General features: G+C 38.3%; 1 protein-coding gene across 3 annotated transcripts in view; it reads right to left on the bottom strand.

Annotated features, from left to right (window-relative positions):
- Positions 1-23100, bottom strand: part of CDYL (chromodomain Y like) — a 107447-nt gene that overhangs the window by 46928 nt on the left and 37419 nt on the right. For 2 of the 3 annotated variants that reach the window (XM_075084118.1, XM_075084117.1), the window contains one exon: positions 10899-11565. The exons of the other annotated variant lie outside the window; for it this stretch is intronic. In XM_075084118.1, the coding sequence (XP_074940219.1) occupies positions 10899-11289 (391 nt within the window). In that variant the 5' untranslated portion in view covers positions 11290-11565. The remainder of the gene's footprint in view (positions 1-10898; positions 11566-23100) is intronic. 3 annotated transcript variants of the gene reach the window in all.

Here is a 23100-nt window from a genome sequence, read left to right on the forward strand (position 1 = left end):
GATGGAACAAAAAGCACTGTCAACATGCAAAGCAAAGTGTCCTGTTTTCAGCTGGGATAGAATTAATTTTCTTCCTAGTAGCTGGCACAGTGCTGTGTTTTGGATTTAGTATGAGAATAATGTTGATAACACACTGATGTTTTAGTTGTTGCTGAGTAGTGCTTACACTAAGTCAAGGACTTTTCAGCTTCTCACGCCCTACTGACTGTGAAGGCTGGGGGTGCACAAGAAGCTGGGAGGAGACACAGCCGGTACAGCTGACCCCAAGTGCCCAAAGGGATATTCCATACTGTATGATGTCATGCTCACCACATAAAGCTGGGGGAAGACGAAGGAAGGGGAGGGGAACATTTGGAGTGATGTCATTTGTCTTCTGATGGGAAGTAGCAAATTAATTCCTTGTTTTGCTTGGCTTGTGTGTGTGGCTTTTGCTTTACCTATTAAACTGCCTTTATCTCAACCCACGAGTTTTCTCAATTTTACTCTTCTGATTCTCTCCCTGATCCCACCGTGGAGGGGAGGGAAGTGAGTGAGTGGCTGGGTGGTGCTTAGTTGCTGCCTGGGGTTAAACCACGACACAAAGAAACAAGAAAACAAAATGTCTCACTAGCTTTCAATAATGGCAATCAAAGACGTATCTTATGTTTTGTATAAACTTTTAAATATTTAGAACAGGTTTTCAAGCTAATTGCCTACACATGCACAGAAAGTAAAAATAGCTCATTCTCTAAACTAAAGAATGCAGAATAATCTGTCATCCTTTGTATTCAGAAATCAAAACAGAAAATCACAAAACACACAGTAAATTGTTTGAAATAGCCATTATTGCCATATGAAGTTTTCCTACTCGTACTAATATAAGAAAAAAACTCATCTTTGAATTCCTTGGTGAAAGGGTGTTGCCCCGCACTGCCACAATATGTCTTCACACGATCACCAACTTTAAGAGAAGCACTAGCAGTATATTCTTTCCATATGCTGAAAATTATTTTTAAATTACCTATGTCAAGAAAATGTTATGCCTGTCAAAATAAGAATTAGCTTTGCATTTACAGTTGGTTTCGACTCATTCCTGTATTTCTCAAAAGTGCCCGCTGAATTTGAAATCTGCCCAGAAAAGCAAGGGATGAGGGGAGAATACAATGTAACAAATCTGTTTACACTGGAGGGGTTTTTGAGCTCACTATCCCGAAACAAAAAAGGATGAATGAAAAATCAGTATTCTTTAGTGAAAGCATCTAAATTTTGTGATGCCTTTTTTTTTTTTTCCAAAAAGATTGTTTTATACAGTTCTCTAAGCACTTTTTAAAGGATATCATATATAGATCTAGAGTAGAGAAAGGTGCTTCACAGTAAGGACCTTAGTAGGAACCAGACCAGAGCTCCACCTTCTTACTGTTTTGCCAGTGCCTACCCAAATACCCCAGTAGGACGACTAGGATCTCTGAATGTCTGCACAGTATAAAAGTAATTTCCTAAACAATGGTTGAGTGAATTATTCCAGAAATAATAATGGCTAACAATGCAGTAAGAGGTATAAAAATCCCTGAATTACAATTTCCAGGTATGTCACAAAAAGTTTCCTTACTTCTAAAGCAAAAGAACTTACCTTCTTTGTAAAACTATACCATTCGAATAAATTCAGTTTATTCCCATTATCCTTATAAATGCCTAAAATTATTTTACATGCTCATTAGACCATCGCTCTTGGACTCAAACATGTTTTAGCAAACAGTTCTCAGGACTAAATGGAAGCTGTATCAAAAGCTATTATCTTTTAATTTGATACCCTTTGATTTCTTTGGATGTCTCCTTTTCTTATTCATTCATTTCCAGAATAGAAATTTCCAACTACCTCAGTCGACATTTCATCGTGTCTATCATTTGTTTCTTCCCTACAATAATGTGCAACCTTTTCAGTATTCCCTTCAGATATGTTATTTTTTTTACTATTATTATTTTATATCCTCTTTGTTCCTGTTTTACCAGCTGCCATCAACAGCTTGGCCTAGATTCTCCTACTGTGTATATTTGGAGAAGTCCACTTGGACACGTCTCACAAAGGGCCAGTCTGAGAAGGCAGCCAGCCAGTTTCTCCACTCCCTCTCATTCTAGCCCACCTTAAAAAATGATACAGCAATCAAAGTTGAAACCTGAGGGACTGAAGTGCTTACGCATGGAAGGCACTATGCCAGCCAACACATATCTACAGATTCACTATATACCAAGCTTGACTGAAGAGTAATACAAATGTGTGTGATGAACAGAGAAACCTTGAGAGCTTCTTCAGTGTGACATTAGGCCAAGCCTTCTTGGAGTTGCCCTCACCAGTGTTAAGGTATTCCCACCTGCATCCCAGGCTAAAAGCTCTGTTCAGGAGCCAGCAAGGAAAACGATCAGTTCAAGTTATCTTCCTGCTGTTCATCACTTTGATTAGCCTCCTGCTTTAGATACGTCCCTCTGAAGTTTCTATTTTCTTATATCTCAAGGAATAAATAACTAAGTGTTTCTCTGCAAGTGTTGTACCTTTGCTGCTCACTGCATTTCTTTTAAAAGATCACTAATAAATTTAAATAAGCTCAGATCCCATTACAGAATGTTATGACATCCCGCGGTGTTAACCTTCTGAAACAAAAAAAAGGAATCATTTAGCCTACTCTGTTTTCCATCTTCCCAGCCAGTGTCTTATCAGCTTTCTGAAGCACAACTACTTACATTAGTTACTTATTTCAAGGAATATTTTCAAAGAAAATAAATGACAATCGGTACTTTTATTATCCACTGTTTCACTAAGATATTCAAAGAACTCTTAATACAATCATAGGATGCTCTCTCTCCTCCTCTTCTCCCACATTAAACCTTAGAACTTCTCAGTTTTCAGATGTGTTCAAACACAGAATATTCTAGTTCACAACACTAGTGTTTATGATTTGCCTTTGTTTCTTGAAGGCATCTAAACTATAATAAACTTGAAATCATTTTAAATTAAAAATACTAAATAAAAAAGGCAAAAGCTTTTTTACACATTCTAAGATTGCAAAATTAAGAAAATAATTACTACAGCAGAATTAACTGTTTGACAATTTATGGCCTAATGCATTTTAGTGCACGCTCTTAAATACGTTTGCGATATAAATGGTGTGTACAGCAGATAATTTAGATATTTTTCTTCAATTTGAAAAATTGCATAGAGTATCACAAATGTACAACCTCTGTATTTGTTTTTTTCTAAATAAAAGAATAGTACTTTGCTGTATTAGTATCAATAGCACTCAGTTTTGGATCATGATTATGCCAGTTTGAGTACTGCAACTTCTCTGGCTTGGTAGGAAGTACAGCTATCCCAGGGCAATATAGGGTCTAGCTATTTCATTATATCTCATTATAAAAAAATATAATTTTGCAATCACCTGTAAAATGCAAAGCTGTTCCCAGATGTTATCCAAGCAGCTAGCTTAAAAAAAAATTCCTTTAAAAACTTCAGTTTTGCATCTCCTTGAACCTATCAATTTTCTCTCTCACACAAACACTGATCTGTAATAGTTTATTTACCAATTCTTTCTCTGATATTTTATCCCACGTGTAACAGTCTCCCTATGAGGATGTTTTCTTGACTGAAGATTTAACTGTACTCTCATCATCTCCCTTTTTTATTTTAAGTAGAGAATGTAATCTAGGCAAATCTTCCCTGAACCATATTATGATTGTTTTAGTCCAATTTTTAATGGATTTTTGCATCAACCTATTAAGATTAATCTTCTTTTCAAGACAACACAGATTTGTAATGACAGTTTCCTGAGCAAACATGCATTGCATCCACTTCACAGCTTTAACAGAGACGGGAGATGTAACTTTTTAAAAAATTGAAACAGCAAGAGACAAAAAAAGCTGCTGGTTACTCTGCCGGGCGCAACCGCAAAAGGCACACACGAGGACTTCTGATGGCTCTTCACTTTTCTGCTGTATTATCAAAAGCTGTTCTGAAGTTCTACAATTTTGACCATGGTGGAAGAAAAAAAATCTAGCTCAACACTTTTGTTCTATCATGCAGTCTGATCTTCACCACATTTTCTCTGCACAGATGTATGCAAAGTAGGTTGAAAGTGAGCCTTGTCAACAGAGCTTTTGCTTCATTGTGCTTCATCTTTCCTAAGTTTTGACACAGCAGGTATGACAAATGTGTCCTCAGAAATTACTCTTGTCTCCTATTGGTACAAGTACTGTAAGAGGACGTAGTGGCAAAGTAGTCAAGAGAGATTTAGACTCCAGGTCCTCAGTCTGCGTATACAGATGCAACACCAGAACCACACAACTAAAAGCTTTATGTTTACCAGTGGGCCTGCCGGTGTAATACAAATTTCAGTGAAAATAACAGTTTTCCTATCAACTTAGGTTGAGGATTCTATGTCCAAACTGAGTATTTCTTGAGAACTTACTTTCCACTTTTTTTTTTTTCCATAATACATTATATCCAGAGTTCCCATTAAAGGTTTTTCAGGGACAGAATTAAAACACGGAAAAAGCATGCCTCTGTCTCCCTCCCCAGGGACCCATCCTCTCCCTCACTGTCACTTCCAGAAGGCTGATAAAAATAAACCTGTCCTGAAAGGAGCAGTTGGTTAGGCCATTTTATAACCTGGGGCTGGGGAAGCAGGGAAAAGGAATGTGACCACTCTTTTCAAAGTAGCTACCTTTTACACCATCTTAGCTGTATCAAAAGTCTACACCAACGTAGCATCCAACTGAGACAGCTCTGTTCTAAGTAGTGGAAGATGGCAGAAGGCAGGAAAAGCAAGAAACCACGCCTTACATCTACAGGAAAACAGCCTTAAAACTAAAGCAAACCCTGCACTTAAATCCTGGTTTATTATTATGTTAATCTATTGACATATACCAATATGGCCCTGAAGATGACAGATTTTCACAAGTTCTCAATCCTGGAGTACCATGTAAAGTAACAACAATCTGTACCAGAAACCGCACAAGCAAATGAGCCAAAAACCAGAAGAGTATGGGATCACAGATCAAATTTCCACAAAACACAGGCCATCCAGTCTACCATATTACTTAACACTTTTGCATTTATAGTAAGCCAGAAAATATAGATAAACAAGAAACTGGCAACAATTCAGAATATTATTTCAGTTAAGAGTAAAGAAGCTGAAGAACTTGAAAATGACTTAACAGTAATACAGATGGAAAATTTAATAGTAGGTTAAAATTTTGCAATACAGTACATAAGGGAAGTAATAATGTGAACTCTCAAAGAATAGAATCTAAATGAAATGCGACTTCTGAAGAAATAAAAAACAACAAAGGTGTCTTTAAGGTTGATTAAATTAAAACTGTTTTATCCTTTACTCTTAGTGATTTGCTAAATGTATACACAATAGAAAAGATACAAAATTACACACTGCTGCATTTGACAAAGAAGTTTAACCTGCAATTTTAGAAGTTAGGCAGGCTTTACAAAGGACTTTAACCCATTTCATAGGCTTTTGTTTGCACTAATAAAGTACTTGGTTGCTTTCCAGATCACTCAGCAGAGATCACGTCACCATCCAAGTGCGATGTACAAACACACTGAAAAAGGAAGTTCCTGTCTTAGGGCTTTTTTTGGAATCACATTTTACTACTTAACCAAAACAAAAACAAACAAAAGGAGGGCTCAAAGCTGCTTCTGCCCTTCCAGGACACTAAAAACAAATCTGACAAACCGTAACACATCACCCCAACTTTCCTTTAGTTGTGCTGTCGGCTCTAATCCACAGAGCAACAAGCTTCTGCAACTCTCACTTTTGCTTTTTGAGAGGGTAACATGCATAGGTTGCGGTCCACCTGGAAAATTAATGTGGTTTACACCCAACACACCTTTGTCAGCTGCTAAGCTCTTCCCAAGGGACTCCTGAGGGTGGCCTAATGAGTTGCACTGGTGACAGTGGACTGTTCCTTGCGTAATGCCCAACACCTAGGCACGTACAGGGAGAGGGAAGAAAGTAATTGGGAGAATTGCGGGGGGAACTGGGTGAGCTTCCCTCACCCTAAGGAACAGGGAGCAGCTGAATTCCTTTAGCTCAGCTTGGTATTGCAATGAGAACGTATGTTTCTCCCTGGTTCTAGTTGCCTCCATAAGCATTCCTATGCTTCCCTGGTTCCTGTTGAGACTAAAGCTATCTGACACTTAACTAAACAACAGACATTATTTTCCTTGGGTGTTGGAGTGGATTTTTGGTTTTCCAAATCTGTGGTTTTTAATCCCATAATCTGCTTTGGGTAAGGGAGAGAACAGGTAACAAACAGGTAACAAACAGAACTTCAAACAATTTTTTTTCCTGATGCTTGGCTTTTCTTTTGGTGCAAATACCATTGTTTGAGATAAAAACAGCACCGTTATCCAGCTGAAAAATCAGCAGACGCCCTTGTTCCTTGTAGGGTGATATACTGCAATCATCTCTGTATTGTCAGATAGCCTACTGCTCCTGCACGTTATTCATCTGAACTAGTATGTGCAAGGAGGGAGATGCTACTGCCACTGCGCACACTGGTGGTGCTTGTCTGCCTAACAAGTGATGTAATTCACTACATCTCTTGTATTTCTTCTCTTCCCGTATGCAGCCACCATCCTGCCTCATTCTGATTATAACAACGTATGCAGCTAGATGTGCTTTTCTTGCTCATTTTATACTTTGAGCTTTGCATGTCCTTCTGGCCTCAAATCTCCCTTCTTGTGGCATTTATTCACAATTACATCCACCTGTTGGACACTGTTAGCCGAATGAAAACTGTAGCAACTACAGGGTGACCCAGAAAAAAAAATATAGCAAGGCAAATAGGATTTGCCATGCAATGGTATTCACCTGGCTTATGATGAAGTTTTGCAGAAGATGAACAATGAATCTAGTCTTTTAGTCTTCTAAAATGTCAAGACAACTCTCTAGCCTTGTGTGACTGACAGACAAGGTTTTCTTTACAGTTTCACTTCTTCTGTACTCTATTAAATAAAACTTCCCTGGATATTATGAGTGTACTAAGCCTAAAACTTTTGCAATAAAATTTCAAAGCTATTTTTAAATTAAATTTTGATGAAGGAAACTTTCAAAAACTTTAAAGGTACCAGAATCTATTGTTAGACATGTGGCCACTTTTTGTCTTGCCTAATTTTTGAGTAATATTCATTGCTTGTAGGTGCCTTTAACAACTTTTCCACAACATTTCAGTTCTCTGGTGGTGTTTTTCTGTTCCATCCATACATTTAAGGATCTCTTCTATTAACTTTTAGTAACAGCTGATGATCACGACATATTTAAAAAAACCAGACGCACAGCAACATTCATTCAGTGACCCATTCCCACTTCTTCCATGTATCACCCTTCTTAGACTTGCATGTAGTATATTACTCCATCGACTCCATTTTCAAGGCCAAGCCTTTAAAATATGAACATTCAATACAATGGTTTTCTTTGTTAAAAAATGTATTTTGGACAGCAGCTAGATTTTAGTGTGTTGAAACCACCAACTCCCAAAGCAAACATTACTGTTATTTTATTCCCCTGGTACCCCTGCGTATTTGTACAAATATTTGCTGGTTGCCTTTTCTGAGACTGTAGGAACTTTGGAGCAAGAACTGCATTATGGCAGTTTCTGTCATGAAAAGCACAACTAAGTGCTACAATAACACCAATATTTCCTAGTAATTGCAGTCATGGGATTTTCCTATGCATACAAGGTTTTTTTCCTGGTGTGTACTCTCATTATAAAAATGAAATTTAGGGAAAAAAAATCAAAGCTGGGGAAACCAAACAAGGAACAGACTCAATGCTGAAGAGTTTCACCATCCTGAACTAGGACTAAGAAACCAATACGACTCACACAATTCAAAAGTAGTCATAGCAATAATCTCAAAATTAGGAACACTGTTTTCATGTTAAAATTGTAAATTATTTTTCCAATATTACTAAATCACCTTTAACTAAAAAAGTTGTCCAAAATTTTTTTTAAGTGCAATACGTATTTTTCTAGAATCTTTCAAAATGATACTTTCCAATTAGTGATTTCTGTTTTGACTAACTGGGTTCTTCCAACAAAAATGTTTTGATAAAAAATTCCTAAACCAGCTCAAGTAAAAAGTTATTTTTCAAAACAAGCTTTTGTCTTTCTGACAACATCCTCCATGTGGAAGTAGGAACTCTTAAAATTAACAGAAGGTGTATGTGGAGGAGGTGGGAAGTTTGGAAAGAGTGCTCCAAATGCCAGATCTATCATCTGTATTATTAATATGTCATATCTGGTGTATTTGAAGAGCCAGCGATGAAGATACGAATTTGATGGCATTTCTGTACAATTAATAGCTCTCATGATGTATGATTTCCAAGGTGGTGTTGAAAATGTAACGAGGTGTCCATTTAAGAAGAAGGAATGTCCTGAGTAAGGGGCAAAACGGGGTCCAGGACCACGACAAGCCCATGCAGGGCAGGGAGGGAAGCCAGCACCGATTTACTACATTTTAAAGAATCGCAGTGTGAAGTTAAAAATAAAAACAGCAAGGAGAAGAGTGCAGCTTTAATGAAGAGACGGAGGATGTGTCAGCTCAGGGAGCTCCAAGGCCAGGGTAGCTCTAGGAGACAGAGCTGCCTTTCTTGGCTTCTCTCTAAATAAAAGTCCACTCTGGCCATGCAGAACAGATGAGTTGGAGCCTGGGCTTCCATGAAAAATATATCTGTCCAAGAAATCCTAAGAAGCTAGGAAAATAAACTGATGTCAGATATAAACGTGAAGCATTTTTCTTTTTCAGGTTTGTTTCCAACTTTTATAATCAAAGAATTATTGCATGATTTGGATGTTACCCCCAAAATTGTTGTAGATGAGCGTAACTGCCTGCAAAGCTGTAATAAATTTAGATATTTAGCATCCGTTTCCCAGCAGACTGCACAGCTCAGCTTGGGGATTGGCAGTGGTGTATCAGGACAGAGGAGGAAAGCCTCAGTTAATGTACTTGAACTAATATCTCCCCAGCAGCAGATAGAGGGTGGAAACATATTGTGTAGTTTTGGGCAACCACATATTGTGACTATCTCCTTGGCTCTCCTTTTTTTGATCTACATATTAAGATCTCGTGAAAATGTAAGTGTGAGAAAAAGTCACATATTGCCAGGGTCAGTCGATAGCTTTTAATGTTAGTTGCCCAGACAAATGCCTAAGAAGAGCTGAAGGAGGTGGTGGCACGTGAGGGAATTGTAACATCTCAGTGAAACAGATACATGCACCTCAGCTAATATTTTATGTGTCGCTATCATTCCTGTGCAGTTCTTTCCACTTCCACTTGATACCCTGTAACCGGGCCCTCGTTGTACCACTATTACCAGAGTGAAAGGTTGGTGGGAATGATTTAATCATTTGTGGCTGCTGATCTACCCAAGAAAGGTCTTTGTGTCCTGATTTTAATTCTGAATGCCATGAGGCAAAAAACAGGATGCCAAAGGCGGTGCTTATCAATCACTTCACTAGGAACATGACCACACTCCAAAACACATAATAATTATCACAAAACCATCACATGCCCAAACACACTCCTCTACCTCACCTACTCAGAAGACTCACATACTGGCATCTCTTACATTTTCCCCTCCAGCTTTGTTTACATCCTCTGAGATTTACATTCCTTCTTTAGTCCATGCAAAGGAAGAGATATTCCTGGCATCTGTGTGTGCATTACCATGGTTACCTAGTTCATCTGCAGCAAAATGGGTTGGTCCATGACCTGACATCGCAGCTCCAGGAGTGTGTTCCTCCCTTGGCCACTGCTTTGCAACCTCTCCCGCTGCAGCTGTTTGTTTCAGAAAATCTGAATGCAAGCAACAGTGGGGCATCCAACAAACTCTCCCAAAGCCTTCAACACGTTTTTTTTGCCTATCTCGTTTGTAAGTGTGTTTTGTGGCAGGCCCAGCCCTTGATTTTCAAGCAATTTTCCCAGCAAGCCATCATCAAAAGCATACCTACAGATTCTACCCACTGCATTTTATTTGAGGACACAGTATTACACTTGAAAATTTAGCCCCAAAAGCATGCTTATGAGAACACCTGTGACTACACAGCAACCTGGGTCTGTCAGGGAAGAAGAAAAGTTTGGGGCCCAAGAATGAGGACTGTGATGCCTTAAACGAGGGTCTCAGCTGGGTGGGGGGAACAAACAGCTTCCTCCCACAAAAGCAGTTTGGGTTTCATTGGTCTCACAAATTTTACAGTACAAGTTGAAGAAACTGTCACCTACTGAGGTATTAGCAAACCAGGCATCAAACCTAAATAAGCTCTCAATATCAAATGAGGTATAAACAACAAAATATTGATAAAATATAATGAAGACAGAATTCAACCCAGGCAGAAGGCATATGTATTTGACAACTGGCTCAAATTTTCACTGAAACAGCTCCATTATTTAAGCAATGTCATTCTCACAGATTTTTTTTCCAGGCAATATTTATAACAGAACAGATACGTATACTGTTACAAAGAATCCCTGTTCACATCATTCATCTATTCCCATAATTTATGTTTCTCTTATTCATAACAAATTTGACTTATTTAAAGAAACTTAAAGCAATGATGTAATCTTTGGAAGTGGTACATGGAATATGTGTACCACACAATGTCAAGGCAAACACGGATGTATCTTATGGTGATTCTGAAAACACAAATATCAATGAATCTCTGCGAGGAAAGCAAAAGCTGGCAAAATTCGAAATGACTTTGTAGTTATATAGTTATGTAAAATAAAGTTGTGAAGTTCTCCAGACTTGATTTAACATGGCTGAAACAGAGGGGGTACTTTGTCTGCATCTGAACAGCAAAAAATATCAGTCAAATGAAAAACGTACACAAAAATGACCGACTCGTACACGTACCTTTTCCATTTATTGTTAATGCTGATGCAATTGTGGCTGGTACTGGCACTGGCAATTGTGGCACTAATGGATGTATCCTTGGTCGGCTCCCCATCCTAGCACGCTCTGCACCAGGTCCCAATAAAGCTCCAACCGGTTTTTCTGCTGCTACTTCTGGTGCTACAGAGTCTTCTTGATCCTGCTCTATGTGGTCCATTTTATCTGGGCTTTCGTTCTGGAAGCCATCAACTGTCGTCCGGCTCTTAATTGGACTTTTGGGCACTAGGATTTTAATACCTGATTTTGCAAGGTCCATATTTTTCCTTCCAGAAAGAGATGGTGAATTGTTTTTCCGGAACTTCTGGGTGGCAGAAAAGAGTTGATTATTTTTTGACTCATGGTCTTTACCCATAACTAAAGATTTAGTGGATGTCTTTGAAAAAGAACTATTGGTAGATCTAGAAATTTGTTTTCTGGCATTATTTGGAGAGGTCCTGTTTGTCCTCGTTAATGTGCTTTCTTTCTGCTTTTCATTGTGGCGTCTGTTAAATTCATGTATATATTCCTCACAATTAACAAGGTGCTGTTCTGGCTCCCAAGTATCATCTTCACTGTCGTATCCTTTCCATCGCACCAAATACTCTGTTTTTCCTTTCTTGTTTTTCCTCTTGTCAACAATTCTCTCTACCTGTTAAAAAGGAAAATTAAACATTAGGTATGGGCAGATACACAACTCAAGCGAACAACTTGCATGCAAATAATTTGTTAAGTGTAGATTTAAAAATACCCTTGTAGCTCTGAAATTTTGTGTTGTAGCTCTGTAGCTTACAGTCTTTCACAGCTGAACTGGAAACTCCTCTCTTTAAACTTCAGATTATTACTTCCATCTCATAAAAGACATTCTAAAATACCAAAATTGTTCTTCAGTATCTTGCATGCCAAGAATCTGAATATGACGTATTACAGTTGACAATCAGCACTGGCCCCAGTGAAGTTTTGACACCAACTTCAATGTGGGTAGGATTTCTCTCTCTGGATATAGAGATGATGTTTAAATATGCTGTATAAACACAGTGTATTTGCCTTATAAAACTTATCAACTTGATATTGTTTGAATAATTTCCTTGCTTAGCATAAGGTATATGCGGGAGTCTCTTACTTACAGTGAGCTATCCTTTAGTTACCAGGCACAATATGGTACAGCTGAGAAATTGGTGCAAATACAGAAGATATTTTTTTTTTAGAGGCTGTTCTTCATGTGAAAACAGAGAACTTGTTTTGGCCAGAGTCTTTGATACACATACTTGAACAAATTACCATGCCTCACTTATCTCCAAATGCAGATGATATGTCACAAGTATTAAGAATGCACACGCTACCACTGCACGTGGGACCCACAGGCTGGAAGAATTCAAGCACTGGGGTAAAGCAGACAGGTCAGACAGCAGCAGCTGCAGGGACAGAGACTCATGCCTCGTAACAAGGCTCATGACAGTCGTGCTAGTTCTGCAGGAAGGGAATTCTTTTGCAGCAAAAGAGATGTAAGTACAAGACTAGGCTTGGGATTTCCCCTTTTTATTTCATTCTTCCTACCCAGGCTGCTCTTTCTGGTAAACCCTCCAGGCCATTTCATTTCAGTTATGGGACCAATACAGCTTTCTTCCCCATATTTATCTTCCTTTTGTTTATTTAAAAATAAAGGGGGTGGGTGGGGGTGGGGGGGCAGGGGGATCAGGGATGGGATGGGACGACCCCTTATTAACTACTGGCCCCAGTGCTTAGTCCCTCATGAACAAAGACCACGCGTGTAAGCTAAGATCACACGTACCTAGGAGAATCTCTGAAGACCAGTAACATTTACTGGAGTGACATTTAACTGAATGGAATATTTACAGAACAGTTTGGAAAGATGGAAGGAAAATACAGGAATGTATGTCATTACTGAATCATATGACTGTTCACAACAGATTCTCTTAAGAGGGCACCTCAGTTTTTTTATGTGGCATGTTATCATAATGTACTGCCTGGTTTTCAACAGTGAGGTTAAATGATCACTATTATTATAATCTCAGCAGCAATGTAACTACACATCCTAGAACTTTATGTGGTACCCTGCAGGTGTTGCATTATGCTGTCCTGTCATTAGGACATGGCATAGCTCTGTTTGCATAGGTCTTCAAAAACAAAAAAACCCCAAAACAATGACACACAAATAAAAACCAAACACAAACTGTCAGACTAGCTCCACCTTTACCTTGTTACTCAGTTGTACAATTCAATATATTTATAGAGAGTAATGCAACATAAATTGTCCAAATATTATTTAAAATGTAAAAATGCATTAAAATTATTTTTATTCTTGTTATTTCAGGTTTTAGTAAAGTTACTGGACTTAAAAAACCATATCGCTAGAAAAATCAAACTATTATTTTTCTATTAGTCTATAGTTAAGAACATCTTAACAAAAATGCTACCCCAAATGAGAAAGTCATTATGGAGAAATATACCTTCAGAATTTTTTTAGTAGAGACTGAGTAAAAAGACCTTCAAGTGTTAAGCCAGAAGTGTTAAATTAAAAAAAAATAACAGACTCACAAATCAAACTTGATATATTGTCAAAAAAGCAGTTACTGCAATAGTCCTGCTTAACCTCTCTCCCTCTCTCAACCTTCTAAAATAGGTTTTTAAGATATGATTCTCAGATAGAGATCTCTACTTCTAGAAAGGTATTTTTATTTTCTAGCAGGAAATCATAACAAATAATCAATTATTGGGCACAGAGTTCTACTCAGGTCTTTAAATACTAAAAGGCCACCCATTAAGGACATGCCCTTTTCAAGTAGGAAGCCATCCCTCTCATCCAAAAAACCCGATACCTTGCAGAGATGACAGATGAACTCTAGAACAGGAGACACAAAAATCCATTCCTAACCTGGTGATGTATAAAGCAAACAGAAATGCACAAAGAAAACTGTTATACTTAGCTGTATCGTCCAAGCCTGCTACAAAACCTACTGTGACATTGCTCTTTTTGATTAAAAGGAGATTTTTTTCCTAAAAATTTCTACTTTATTTACAACACAAAAATTATAGCAATTGACCTGTGATACACAATTTATCGTGCGTCTTCAGAGCTTTAGTGAGGGGCTTTTTGGATTGCCTCAGCTTGTTTAGTCTAACTCCCCTCAGACCACTTGAAAAACTGCTCAGGAACATCCTGCCTCAATACTTCTGCTGATGATAACAGCTAGATAAGTGTTTCTCATTCAGATTTGGGAAGAGGAGACTGGAATGCTTCCACAATGCACACAGGGTTTGAGTATAGAACAGGAATAGGAATATCCATCCTGAACTAGTGGCTTATTTAAACCCTTTCATGGCAAAACCTACAGAGACTACAAACTTGTACTTCTCCTCTCTTCCAACTGAGAAAGCAAGCTTGTCCAAGTCATCCATTTCTACTTTGGTATACAGTGGTGACATGACATGAAATACAATGCAAGACACCTCAGAGTCTTGTGTTAGAAGATACTAATGATTAACATCCAAATATTAATATGAAAAAAAGAATGTAACTGGGTGGGGGGGAAAAAGTCTCATTCCTACTTCCTGACACTTCCGTTACAGTGCGGTTTGATGATACAGCTAACCTGTTAGAACAGCTAGCTAACATCCACGCAGGCAGTATTGACTCTCCCTCCGCTACTGTTACCCTGGAGCTGAGTGGGTGCTTTTCTGATCATATGCCAAGTTAGTTCAGAGAGTTCAAAACTGGCAGAGTGCCCTAAAAACCAGGGGAAGAGCAAGACCCCATCACATCCTTTGCCATAATCATGCCAGAAATGCTGCCGACAACTAGTTCATGCCAATGACCATTTCTACAGTGTCCAATGCCTTCTGCCATGGGGTAATATTTATTTTTAGTAACTGAAAGGTTCTATACTACCAGGATTTCCCACTAATGGTTAGTTGTCAAGTGTTGCAGAAAAATCAAAACAAAATAGAAAATTATACACAAAGGAAAGGTAAAACAAATGTGAGGGAAAATTATCAGGCAAAATATCTGGGTGGCAAAAGATAACACCTCCCAGTTTATTTTAGCATGTGAAGTTATCACATTCCCCACACAGGGTACCGATCAATGACACTCAAAAACTCAGCCAGCAGAAAAACTGACAGAAAAACAATACACTGCTCAGAGGTATAATCCAACAACGGAGTGCCCAAATTATAATCCCACGCACCATAATTATATCTGAGATTTCCCATCTGTAAAAGAGTAAATTTCCCTTCCTTCCATGAACGTGGTGAGAATTGGTTCATGTTCGCTTTCTCTCCATAAGGAAGCAAATACTTTTATTTTAATTGCTTTTATTAGCAAAATATTTACACTTTTTCACAAATGGACAAGAACAAGATACGGTTTTGGGCCAAAGTGCTGTTCAGCTACAACTGTGCCTGGTGAATATGACAACACTGCAACTGCTCCTCCCTGTCCTGTGCTCAGAGACAACAGCTCCTCCCCATCTGTCAGCACATCTTCTTGTGTAATTATTCCCTAATGTAGTTCTGTCAAAGTGACCTGGTTTAGATATTAAGAATACCTGAGCTAATGTAGGCATCCTGAAATAACTGGTTTGGAGAGCAGCCACAATACGCGGTATTTTCTGACACATCTAAGAGGACTGCAACTTTCAGCAGAGGACAACAAACACCTATGGGCAGGACAGGTACAGTAACCTCATCGTTCTGCTGTGGTAGAAAAAGGACACGCAATCTTAATCGGTGATGAAAGATCTTTAGTTCAGGTCAATAAAAGCAAGCATGAAATTCAAAAGGATGTTCTCAGTCTAAAGCCTTGTAATTTGGGCACATCTGTAAACTCTATATAAGGCATACTCTGTGTGTGTATGTGTGTATATATATGTATGTTATATATAAAGATCCTACTTTAATTTAACAGAAGATTTTAAAAGATTAAACTAAAGGTACAGCTGTCGGGGGTGGGGGGGGCAAAAAAACCCAGAATGAGCAAGGTAAACATATCAGTAGGCATGTAAATAAATATTCAATGAGCACTGCCTTGTTTATCATAAATCCATTTTCCAATCCCATCATGTTCCTCTCTGTCCTCACATTTATGTCAGGCTAAATGAATTTAAAGTTAACAGAATATAATCTATTTGACTTCATACTCTATCCGTTGTCTGTAAAATAGAGAAGGCAGCCTTGTTCTGTTAGCTGAAGGCTATGTTTACATTAGTATTTGGTTCAGAGCAACAGTGCAATTTAGAAGTAAATCCTTCCCTCCACAGCATTCCCACTTACTGTGCAATGGCTTTGTTCACAGGCCAGTTTTGTATACATGAAGTGGATTCTTCATGGAGAAATATAAACTGCAAATGGAAATTTACCAATGCAAAGGTGTTATCGGTCATGCTTCAACCCATAAGGGGGCTCACAGGTCCAAGCAAATAACAGCTCTGAACAGTTTCAACCCACGTTGTGGTATGGATATTTGATCCTGAGAGGCTCCACTAAATCTGGTCCAAAATAAAAGTGCTGCACGGCAGAATAAGTAGAGGTGGGGGTCACAGCACCAACTGCTGCGCTCTACTGATTTTCTCCAACTGAGCCAAATTATTACTGTAGACATTCCCCAATTCGGAGATTAAAGCTAGAATAAATGCAACTCTTGCACACACGTATGTGCTACATGTGAACAGTCACCCTTAGTTAAATTAGGAGCTCTTCCATGCAGAAATGGGATCTAAATGATCATCCATAAGCAGTCAGCAATGTTTATGAAAGACGATACCCTCTATTTATTAAAATCTTGCAGAAGTCAATGACAAACAGTTTTCAAATACTTCTTATTGTAAATAAAATAAATGCATTCTACATTTAAAAAATGCAACTAATACATAGCAGCATATAACACATGAAACCAGCTAAGTGCCAAGTTTTGCTTAAAGTAAAAGGAGAAGGTAGTTTGGGGAAGACAGTTATTAAAAAACAAATTTTATGAGGATGTCAAAATACACCTGAAGGTCTGCCAAATGTGCACTAAAATCTTCTATGTAGACATTTGATTAGAAAATACATCATTTCCAATTGTATAACTTAACCGCCAGTACAGAGCATTGCTCACTGCAGTTAGCACCAGCAGTTAAATTTTAAAAACAGCTTAACACACATACGTTCAGAATACCAAAACCATAGTATTGTAAGGTTTAAGTTCAAATAACATCATTAAAAAATTACACTAGGATCCCGTATAAATCCTAGAGTTCATCTTCACTGCGACTCCATGTTACTCCATTCGTGTTAGCCTGGGAGCAAACATAAGCCTGCCACCACATGCTCCTGGAGCTGACTGATTTGATTAGCAGGACAGAGTGATTGGATTAACAGTCGATAAACTGTTGTAAACTGAGCCACTGCATCCTTATGGCATGACTGGGCACAGTGTCTATACGGTACAGGACTCTCTGGATATGCTGACAGCTGTATTACATATATATTGTTCTGGAAGCCAGAGCTGTACAAAATAAGTACAGATCAGATACGGGCAGATTATTGCCTTTCTGTCAAATTAGGTACAGCAGATGACACAGATTTTGTGTTACTTTTGTGACAGCTCTGGGATGAGGGATGATAACTGATCTGGCCCAAGGTCTGCTGATACAGAGTTCACTCGACTGTCTTCTGGCCATCAGGACCAGCAGGATGAGTTCATACAGGATCATCGCTTTACAACCCACAGCCACTCCCAACCTCCTTTTGAGGAAGCAGTGTGTGCAGTGAAGTTGGAACACATTCATGTCTATGAAGAGGAGTCACATAAAGGGCTAATACACTTCCAAGTGGTCCTTCAAGCTAGCAGTGCAACAGGGAGAACCATGTATCTCAACCCTCCTTCCAAAAATTAAATAACCGTGCTAAAACAAATATTAAGATTTTTCTTTTTTCCCCAAGCTTTATTTCAATCAAAGGCTGTCCATTCTTTTAGGATTCCTGGACACAAGTCATGCAAGAGCTAACTTTGTGGCTATCTGCAACATTCAATTAATATACTGGCCTGCAGGTCGTAATTAAAGTTTTAATTCACCCTCTGTATAAATTTCTAATCAAGTTACCTGTAAAAATACAATTGTCTCAGTCAAGCTCATAATTTATCATCAACTTTATGACTTATATCCTTCCATAGTATTAACAAAGACAATGGATAAAATAATTTAATTACCACATTCTCATCAACACCAGTGGTTCCAGGGAATCACAGCTGTGGCCTGTGCCACGCCTGGCTGCACAGCCACCTCCTATAAAGGCACTTTAGGAAGTTTTATGTCCTGTACTTACTCTTACAAACTGACTATCACTGTACCTGCAGCTCCTTTACAATCTATTGAAAAATACAGTTTGCATTCAGAAAAAAAGATCTTAGGAAGCCTTTCCCATAGAGGGCACCAGCGAAACTAGTGGGGAAGGAGAGCCAGTGACACACTGACTCTGCTTTAGAGAATTAACTTACTGAAGAAACAGTTTGCCTGAGATTTACTTCATCACAAATCACCACTGATGACTGATGCTCAAATGTCAGAATCACTGATCTTTCCAGATACAATTTACACAGAAATAATCACAGCAAGTTCTGGTGCAAGTTACAGCCTACCGCAGAATTTATCAACTGCCTTACCCTAACTGTAGTTACCTAGCTATTGCAAAAATGGTTAGAAAATCTTACTCTCATCAACTCACTTTTCATAGCAGTTCTAACCTTTTATTGACAAAGAGATAAGACAAAATTTTCTATTTTGCACAAAAACAGAGTGAAAATACGTGAAAAGTTCTTAATATGTGTACAAATACAGAACACACAAAAATGCCTGCAACAATGTATTCTTATCTTCTTAAATGGCAATGGCCCTAATCACAAGAAACTATTAAAAACTACTAGCGTTTGATTAAAGATACACATTCTGGATGGTCAAAGCTATTACATAAGCATTACTGTGTTATTCTCATAGTTATCGAAATGTTTCTCATCACTAGTTACTAGAAGACCTCAGCATCACCCACACATAGAATTCCAAAGGAAATTCTTCACATATTCAATTCATTTGTAAAATCTATATCCCAGGAAGCAAATCTGGATCTTTTTTTTCCCCAGAGGTAAATATTCCATCTGCACTTGCCAAATTCTGCTGCTGGTGTCTCTCCACCGCAGTCATGAAAGGTGCAGGTCCCACACTTGGTGCAACCAATGCTATCCCAAAGAAAAGACACAGAAAGCTGAAATTTATATTTATTAGTGGCAACTCTGGCAACATGAAAGTCAAAACCCAAAGATGATCATGTTTTGGGATGTGATAATTTGGGAAAATGTAGTAACAAAGTAAAGCTGCTTCACAGTTAAGAGCCTCAAAAGCTTGTCTACGACGTATTTAAAGTATAAGGCCAATAGAAATAGTGACACTTTATCCTTCAGCTAGAATAATACAGAGTAGCAGAAGAATTCATCAACATTAAGCATCAAGACTACAGACTTTTGCTTTCAAAGCAGGAGAAACCAAACCTTCAGCAGTGTTCAATTACAAAGACTCTGTAGAGGCAAATGACTGATAAAGATTCAAAATATTTTATCTGAAAAGAGTATTCTTAAGGAGAGAGAAGGTCACAGCAAAACTGCACTCCAAACATGTTAGAGAACACTTTGTCATGGCTAAGCAAACTTCAGAAGCAAGAAATGTAACAGGAAAGAAGAGCAAGGAAACCACAGGGCAGTTGAAGAAGGAACTTCGTATGCTGTACTTAATTTATCAAATCCCACTTAATTCTACAATAACTCTTTTATTTATCAAAAATCAAATGACGCTTTTTGGCGGCCTAGTTCTTGCAGAAGGGATGGTGACATGAGTCTGCTACTGTAGATCATAGTAGATCACTTGACCAAACCTCAGTAAGAAGGGACACCAGACATCATATAAGCTCTTAGAAGCTTATTCAGTAGCACTCTCTTTTTTCTTTTTTCTCTTAGAGGTCCTGAGGTGCTTGTCCTAAATAAAGGCAGTAGCAACAGCTTTCTTTGGAATCATTGCATCCAAGAAGGCACAATATGCACTTATGGCCTCCTACCGGGCTCCTTTTGCCCTTGCACCAAAAGCTTACTTCAGGAAGACATAATTCAAGCTTCTGGATACAAGACCATGACTGCATTTTTGTTTCCAAATACAGAAAAAAGCCCACTAAACAGTTCCAGATTATAGTTAAGAACAACATTATTTACTGGCTCTTTCTGTTTTCCTTAACTCAATTCCAACACGTGCTAGCAGAACGTGCTGTATGAGTAGAGGTCCCCAGTCACTCTGCCTGCAATGTGATTTCTCTCAATTCTTGATCTAATCCCATCTAGAAAAGCTGGTGATATGGAAATTTCCCCTAATTAATCAACCTCAGTGCTGCACAGCTGCCTCTTAGTTCTCACATTCTGTTTCTCTATGGGATTTGTTAGTAGATGAACTATTTTTCCAGTTGGAAAAAGGCATTTCTCTGTTTTAGGTCTCAAGCCCCTCCGTCTCCCAAGCTTTTAATCTGAACCTAAATTCTTATTTCTTATTTAATACCACTGCAGCTTCCATGACTCCACTCTCCCATTTACTTTTGAAACCAGACTGTGGGGTACAAAATAAAGCTGTGGGATCACTGGTAACTCTGCTTGGCAAAGATTCTTCCAGATTACAAGGTTTCAAAATTTATTTGTAAAAACAGGTAAGTTTTATAATGTTATTCCAGTATGTATCTTCCTAACTGTGCTGGTTTTGGCTGGCATAGAATTTTCTTCATAGCAGCTAGCATCGGGCTATGTTTTGGACTTGCGCTGAAAACAGTGTTGATAATACAGAGATGTTTTAGTTACTGCTGAGCAGTGCTGACACAGAGTCAGGGCCTTTTCTGCCTCTCACCCCACCCTACCAGCAAGCAGGCTGGGGGTGCACAAGAAGCTGGGAGGGGACACAGCCAGGACAGCTGACCCCAGCTGACCAAAGGGGTATCCCATAACATATGATGTCATGCCCAGCATATAAAGCTGGGGGAAGAAGAAGAAGTGGGGGGGGATACATTCAGAGTGATGGTGTTTGTCTTCCCAAGTAACCATTATGCGTGACGGAGCCCTGCTTTCCTGGTGATGGCTGAACACCTGCCTGCCCATGGGAAGGAGTGGGCAAATTCCCTGTTTTCCTTTGCTTGCGCAGGCGGCTTTTACTTTCCCTATTAAACTGTCTTTATCTCAACCCAGGAGTTTTCTCTTTTACCCTCCGAGTCTCTCCCCCATTGCACCGGGGGGGTGTGTGAGCGAGTAGCTGGGTGGTGCTTAGTTGCTGGCTGAGGTTAAACCACTACACTAACACAAAAAAAATTCAGAGTACAAAGAAGTAAGTTTGTGATCTTTGGCATGCAATTAACTTTTTACTAGACCCGCACATGGCATATTAGTCATAGAAGTTTTGCAATAAGGTATGTGTTCAAATTACTTTCTTATTTCACCAGTATTTGTAACTTTAAGGGGTTCCTAAGCATCATCCTTTCATCTGTGAAATATGCCAATCAGAAATACAACTAACATACATTGTATCGCTGTTTTTAACATACATATACCTCCTGCTGGCATAATTTGTATGAAACTATATTTCCAATAGTGACAAATTTCCCAAAATATATCTAATGCTTTAGTCATGATACATACTTTAACATAAAATCATTAGTTATTCAACCTAACACATTACATTGGTATTACAAGTCCTGAGTCAAAGGTACTGATGCCTATAAGATTTTCTTCTACTGTCTTTTGAAAATACACACTGTCTTAAGCTCTGTTATTTACTGATCCTACCTCCCTATCCAGTTCATACATGCATACTAAAAGTAACAGACACTAGATATTAATCTGATTACCCTAATGTTGGTTGATTAAACATGTTGTCCCATCTCAAAATCCCTCATGTTTTGGCAATGACAACAAACCGCATGAAAAGCAAAGTGGTTTAGGCTTGGAAAATGGCAGCTTCATTAACAGCAGCTTGTACTGAGGTAGTTAAACTAATTTTTCAATAATTTTTTTTTTTAATCTGGGTAGCAGCAAGATCTCTATTACGTGTTTAACAAGAATTTCTGAAGTAATATAGATATAAAAACTTTCTTCAGAAGAATCTTCTATTTGCTGTCCTCTGGAATAAAGTAAGATAAGGAAAAATACATGCAGTTTCCAGAATCAGGTAATAAAATAAGAAAAGTTATTTGTTACTCAGAACACTTCTTGCCAATTGTTTTTGTCCAGAAAACATTTGTTTCAAAACTGGCTGTCGCATGAAGTAGCCATTGCCCTCTTGATAAAACACTTAGAAACTGTGCCCTTTAAGGTCACAACACAGATGTCAAAGAAACATAAACTATTTGTTCTGTTGATTTTGCCAATGACCTTTACAGTCTGTGGAAAGCCATAGCTTTTTCCTAAAAAGAACCATGGCTGAAATCTTTATTTGGGCAGAAATGGCATGGCACCACAACTTGTTAAAGTCCATCTTCAGGAACAAAGGAACCAAGAGTTTCCTTCACTACTTGCATTCAAGTCTTTCCCTCTGCAGAGGTGTCATATAAAATAACCTGTCAACTTTCTATTTTTACTACAAAAATATTGCAAGTAAACCACCACGTGCTGTTTTGCAGAGGAAGAACACATTTTTCTGTATTTTCCATCAGATATGTATACTATAATGGCTTTTGGTGCATCCTCACCCACCCACTGTACTTGCTTCTAAGACAACACTTCATCTGTTTAAAAGAGTAGCACTTGGAAAAGAAAAAAAAAAATTTCTCATGCCACCTCTTTCAGTTTCAGTTGCTTTTTATTCCTTTCCCCGTGTTTGTCCCTGTCTGAATCTGATACTGCTATTTGCAGTGCTTTTCCCAATCCCACGTCATAGTTTGCTCTCCAAATAATGCCTTGAGGATTATTTGCCTCATCATTTTATACTGTAAGAGCATATTAAACCCTTACTCATTTCTCTAGTTTCAACATTTTAGTAATTGTTTAAAAAATGTAAAATCTTTGTGTTCACTTTAATCTATGCAGCTGTTTGTGGTACAGTCACTGTTCACATACAGGTTTTTTATTATATAGAAATTATTTTAGATTAGGGCCAAACGTCTCTTTTTGCTTTAG

The sequence above is a fragment of the Phalacrocorax aristotelis genome, chromosome 2, assembly GCF_949628215.1.
Source record: "Phalacrocorax aristotelis chromosome 2, bGulAri2.1, whole genome shotgun sequence".
Taxonomy (NCBI): domain Eukaryota; kingdom Metazoa; phylum Chordata; class Aves; order Suliformes; family Phalacrocoracidae; genus Phalacrocorax; species Phalacrocorax aristotelis.